The sequence below is a fragment of the Danio rerio genome, chromosome 1, assembly GCF_052040795.2.
Source record: "Danio rerio strain M-AB ecotype USA chromosome 1, GRCz13ab, whole genome shotgun sequence".
NCBI lineage: Eukaryota > Metazoa > Chordata > Actinopteri > Cypriniformes > Danionidae > Danio > Danio rerio.
In genome coordinates, this window is record NC_141021.1 from 55,321,297 (window position 1) to 55,327,500 (window position 6,204).

The 6,204-nt window shown below is 31.1% G+C and overlaps 1 protein-coding gene across 4 annotated transcripts in view; it reads left to right on the forward strand.

Moving 5' to 3' along the window:
- Positions 1 to 1,452: 1,452 nt before the first annotated feature.
- Positions 1,453 to 6,204, forward strand: part of smarca5 (SNF2 related chromatin remodeling ATPase 5) — a 28,709-nt gene continuing 23,957 nt past the window's right edge. For 3 of the 4 annotated variants that reach the window (XR_015475512.1, XR_015475511.1, NM_001081629.2), the window contains exons 1-7: positions 1,453 to 1,713; positions 3,542 to 3,664; positions 3,784 to 3,950; positions 4,690 to 4,790; positions 5,093 to 5,193; positions 5,848 to 6,027; positions 6,108 to 6,204. The exon at positions 6,108 to 6,204 is cut by the window's right edge and continues 59 nt beyond it. Coding sequence is in view for 2 of the 4 variants with exons in the window: in NM_001081629.2 (NP_001075098.2) it covers positions 1,636 to 1,713; positions 3,542 to 3,664; positions 3,784 to 3,950; positions 4,690 to 4,790; positions 5,093 to 5,193; positions 5,848 to 6,027; positions 6,108 to 6,204 (847 nt within the window). In the remaining 2 variants the exon portion in view is untranslated. Of the gene's footprint in view, positions 1,975 to 3,541; positions 3,665 to 3,783; positions 3,951 to 4,689; positions 4,791 to 5,092; positions 5,194 to 5,847; positions 6,028 to 6,107 lie in introns of all 4 variants that reach the window. The other variant, XM_087235091.1, reaches the window with a different exon arrangement.

Below are 6,204 nucleotides of genomic sequence, written 5' to 3' on the forward strand. Positions count from 1 at the left end.
CATAAGAAAATAAATATTTTTTACATTACTTTGATTTTTTCTGACTTAGAAATCCCACAAAAATGGTTGTGTATAAATATATATATATATATATATATATATATATATATATATATATATATATATATATATATACATATATATATATATATATATATATATATATATATATATATATATATATATATATATATATATACATATATATATATATATATATATATATATATATATATATATATATATATATATATATATATATATATATATATATAAAATATAAAATTATAAGAAAGAAAAAAGTATGCTGGGATTATTTTTCCTATTCTTCTTCTTCTTCTTATTATAATAATAATAATAATAATAATTATTATTATTATTATTATTATTATTATTATACTGTAGGGCAGGGGTTTTCAAACAGAAAAAGCATAAAAAGAGCGAATGTAATTACAATTTTTTATAAAAAAATTTATAAAACAAAATAAATAAAAAATTTGTATCAATATAAACGAATATTTTAATGAAACCTAATAAATAATAATAATAATAATAAATACAAAATATTGAATATGATTTAGTTTGATTAATGATAAAAAAATAAAAGAATAAAAAATATTTATTTATTCATTTTTTTCCAAGCCTTGTCTCTGAAAATGTGAAGAGAATGACAAATGTCAAATAAAGAGGTAGGGTTTGGGAATGATAATTATCAATAGGAAGAGAGGGAAAAAAATAGATAAATAAATGCATTAATCACAAATAAACATGTATAAATAAAAATATATAAAATTTCATATGAAAAAGTCAAATGAGGTAAAACTAAACTTTATTAAATGATTTATTCAATAATTTATTAATTATTCAAAGACCCCTAAAAGTGAACATACATTCAATGTTTCAGTTGCATTTATGATTTAATATAAATCTCAATATTTTCTAGAAACCATAATAAAATTATGTGTTTTTTAAATGCTTTATTTGAACATTTAGAGGAGAAAATTAATTAATTTTGTACACAGTATTTACAACAATAACAGTTAGAGTATTACAATGGTACCAATAAAGAAAAAGAACCAAGAGCAGCCAGAAAACGATAGAAATAATAATAAAAAACCCCAGAGAAAAAAGGTTACCAGATCTAGAGATGTACATAATAGAACTATATATTTTTTATTTGTAATGCATGAAAGACATAAACAGAACAATGTCGGGGGTGTACATAAAAATATATATGAAAAGTATAACATAGTTAAATATAAGTACATAGATTCAATAATTATTTAACAAATATATATATTAAAAATATTACAAATAATACTAGGCCTTGCTAATTCACAATAACTTAAGTGTGTCAAACAAATACATCGGTTTTACAGCTTTTTGTTTGCATTTCCCTGTTTGTGTGACGTCATTGGTGTGAAAGTCTCGCGATTTTCTACAGCCGGGCCCGTTTTGCGGGAACGGTGTCAACAGAAAAGCCGGGGACCGTGAATGACGCGTGGTGCGCTTGCTCAATTTGGGCAATATTTTGAAACTTTCCAATCAAACCAATATACTTTTTCGGCTTATCTGACATATTTTTAACGGAAAAACTCGGATCCATCGCGAAATAACGGAATTATCCAGCCTATCATGTCACAAACAGAAAGCAGCATGGAGCAGCAGCGGGAAGAAGAGCCGAGCCAACTCGACCCGGCCGGTCCGGCAGAGGTGAGGGGTCCATCAACACCAAATAACACCGATTATGACTTTATAAATCGTCTGGTACTATTAAACACAGACTGATGGATCTGGAAATGAAGCGTCGTCGAAACGTCTTCACGCGTCTCACGAGAGCGCGCCTCAAAGTTTTTGTTAGCATGCATTGTTCCTGCTCGGATGAATAGATGAGCAGATCGGCGTCCATTTTCACACTCATAACAACCTCAGATCACTTTTTAACATTGGTAGATTGACAGATTCAGGGATGCGGTGAGAAAAACACCCTGCTTGATGTGTTGTTTACCTCTAAATGAACAAAATAGGACGCACTATTGTGTTATTTTGCTGTTACTTCTAACGTAACTTACAAAGGAGTAACGTTATATAAAATAAATCCAGGATTTGCTACATGAATCTGGCGGATATAAAAACCTATTGCTTGAGGAGCAGTTGTCAGTTTGGGGTTTTCATACTCTATACTTTATTTCGCTAATACAAATTAACTTGTTTGAGATTTCTCGTGTGAAGTTTCTGTGGTGTGAGGCTGAACTGGGAATTACCCGCCACTCAATGATGTGATGTGTTAAATGTCACCCCACGATGGCATGTATTTATATCTACTGCTTATTTAGTTGTAAAAATCGATTGTATATTGTTGTAACTGTAAACAACTAAATTTATATTTAGTTGAACTATATAGTTTGTAGTGCTTTGAAAATGAACTTCGGGTTGAGAGATTTGACTTGCCTTAACGGTCGTCAACGGTCAGGTTCTCTTCATAACAGCAAAGTAATGTTTTCTAATCGATATTTTGGCACAATTTTATTATTTTATTATATTATATACACTTTTAGTATAAGTTATTTCTATATTGTTATTGTACTTCCATTTGACAACTATATTTAATTACATATACGCGATTAAAATGTTAGTTTCACTTCCAGAAAATAAATACGGATGGCGTCATTTTGTACTTGTGGGCGTTTCCAAAATTGGTCCAATCATATGGCTTGAGTGAAAACAAAGCTTTTTATTTAAGTTGGGATGAAATTAAAATCCAAAGTCTTATTTCTATATAAATTTATTGATGTTAATATGAATTAGGATTTGTTCTTTATATTTTTGAGGTTTTTTTTTTCAATTGTATCATAACCTATTAGAAGTCTTGATCTTTTGTTTCTTACATTTAATCACAACTTTCTTGTCTAAAATTCAAACCACAAATAACTGGGTTTTAGCTGAATAAATTTATTCTTGAAATGAATATGAAAAATTATCTCTTCCTTTATTTTCTGAGACCTGTTTAACATAACTTGCATAATAATAAACATACAATAAAAGCAGATTGATCTAAATTGTATTTTGAAACTTTAAAAATAGTTGCTAATATTACTTTTAATATAACACACACACATTTATATATATATATATATATATATATATATATATATATATATATATATATATATATATATATATATTTTTTTTTTTTAGTGTAGTTTTAAGCCACGGTTACTTCACTTTTCGCCTCATAGACTTCCATTCATGCGACAAGTTTTGCAGTTCACTACGCTGCAAAGTTCAAGCGTTGTGAATTCTGACCTGCGAAATCACATGACTGCACGAGACCAATCAAAAAACAAAACATGACCTCTCTGGACAGAAATATACAATATATAGAAATCATTTGCCTTTTTAAATGTTAAACCATCTTTTTTTAATCCCGCCTTTTTTTGCAGTGCCCTACGTCAGAATTTCACATGCCCAAACTCTAGTGTGACCTTGACATTAGAGCTTGATAAATTCAACAGAATTGTTTCTATTGTTTCTCTTTAAGGATGATACTTCAGAAAATGGCCATGATGAAGCATCAGATACAGCTATGGATAGTGAAGCACAGTCGTCATCACCTCCCTCAGCAAAGGGAAAGGACCTGCTGGGTGGATATGAGGAAAAAGTGGTAATGCACATTTAACCAATCAAAGTTACTTGGTTTATAAAAGCATTTGGCTGTTATATAAGAATGCTGATTAGTTGGTAGCTTTGTGTGTATTGTTGACCTATGCTTTTATTCTACAGCAAACAGACCGGACCAACAGATTTGAGTACCTCTTGAAGCAGACAGAAGTGTTTGCTCATTTCATTCAACCAGCAGCCCAGAAGACCCCAACTTCACCTCTGAAGATGAAGCCTGGCCGTCCTCGTATTAAAAAAGATGAGAAGCAGAACCTGCTGTCTGCTGGAGAGTGAGTTTGCACATACTTTTCCCAACTGAAATGCTTGCATGAGTATTTTGTGTTTTGTATTATACATTTGTATTTTGTGATGCTGCTGAGTCACTTTTTAAAGGTTTATATAATAATGTATTTTTTTTCTGTGGAAAATATCTCTTTCTAAAACAATTAATAGAATTTTAACAAATATAAATACGAGAAATGCACTTGCAGTTTTTCAAATTTTTGTATAAAATATTTCTAATTATAAAACTTGCTTTATTATACAACTGAAAAAGGAAAAGAAAAAAAATAATCCACAAATTTGTATGTTGCATTTTAAATTTGAGGTTAATATAGTAAATTAGTTTTTAGTAAGATGATGCTTTGTTACTGTGCCCAATCTTTTTTAAAAAATTAAAATAGTTTTTCATTTCTAATGTGGTGAATATTTAAAGTGACTTTTTAATTTTCTTGCAAAATTATCCACTTTTCAAAATATCCATGATTTTTTAGAGAGTTTAATTTAGTAAGATTTTTATTAATTATTAATAGTTGTTTTTAATAAAGTTAACCTTTTTGGCAAAAGTAAGCAACTTTAAGAATATGCACAGTAATATGTTTTTTAAATGATTGCAGTTTAAATTGTGATATTTATTTATTTTCTTTAATAGTAATAAAAATCTTGTGACTCCACTTAGGTAATGTGTAAATAATATCCCCTTTTTGACAGACTGAAGAATTTATCTTGTGTATTTATTATTTTTAATAGTAACCGCCATCGTCGGACGGAGCAGGAGGAGGATGAGGAGCTGCTAAGTGAGAACAGTAAAGCCACCAGTGTCTGCACACGTTTTGATGACTCTCCTTCCTGTGAGTTAAACATCAAGCACTTATCAAATGTCCACAAGTACACTTCTGTTATAAGCATGTGGAACAGCGCTTCTATACAAGACTGTGCAGTAGTCAACATTTGAAAAGGATCAAAGTTTTGACAAAAATGGATGTTGTTCAATAGTTTTTGGCCAATTTCGATTTTTTTGTTTTGTTTTTTGGCCAGTTTTGATCGACTTCAGATGTTGACCTCTGTATATTGATTTTCATTCGATAATTTGTTCTGTTGGTTATAATTTGTCGCAGTAAGCTTATTGTTGTCGCTAAACATTTTCTGACAGATGTGAAAACCGGTAAACTGAGAGACTACCAGGTCCGTGGACTGAACTGGCTCATTTCCCTTTATGAAAATGGAATTAATGGAATCCTTGCTGATGAAATGGTACGGTTGCCCAGCAGTCCTATTATTAGGGGTTATGAAATGCCAAAATTATGTATTTAAAGGTCCATTTTTTTTGTCATGCTTGACAAAAGCTAGGAATTGCAGAAGAAAAAATAATTTTTAAATATTGTTTTTTGGAAGAATGATCCTTTTATAAGTCTGCTAGAGTTAAACAGTTCAGTTTTTCCTTTTTAAACCATTCAGCTGATCTCTGGGTCAAGGAGAAGCACTTTTAGCTTAGTTTAGCGTAGATTATTGAATTGGAATAAACCATTAGCATCTTGCTCAAAAATGACCACAGATATTCCAAAACTTTTCTATTTAAAGCTTGACTTCTGTAGTTACATTGTGTATTAAGACTGACTAAAATGAAATGTTGCTATTTACTAGGTTGATGAGGCTTTCAATTTCTCTCAATCCTAATATGTGATGTAACTAAACAAGAAATGGAGAGATTATCGAAACTTTTGGTAATTTTTGCGTGACATGCTAATAGTCCAACCTAATTAAATGATTCACGCTAAGCTAAGTTAAAAGTGCTCCTGCTGGACCAGGAGATCAGCTGAATGGATTTAAAAATGATAAAACTCAACGGTTTAACTCCAGGGGAGCTGTAAAATGCTGGCTTTAATGTCTCTATTTTTGTCCCATCAGGGTCTTGGTAAGACCCTCCAGACCATCTCTCTGCTGGGCTACATGAAGCACTATAGAAACATTCCTGGACCCCACATGGTTCTGGTGCCCAAATCCACCCTGTATAACTGGATGAATGAGTTCAAGCGTTGGGTTCCCTCCCTAAAAGCCGTCTGCCTCATCGGGGACAGGGAGGAAAGAGTAAGTCTGGTTTTTCGATTGATTTGTATTGTGATTTCACTGATGGAAGAAAACTTTTAATGACTCTGGCCTGCTTGCAGACGGCTTTTATCCGCGACACACTGCTGCCTGGCGAATGGGATGTGTGCGTTACCTCTTACGAGATGCTCATTATCGAGAGAGCCGTCTTCAAAAAGT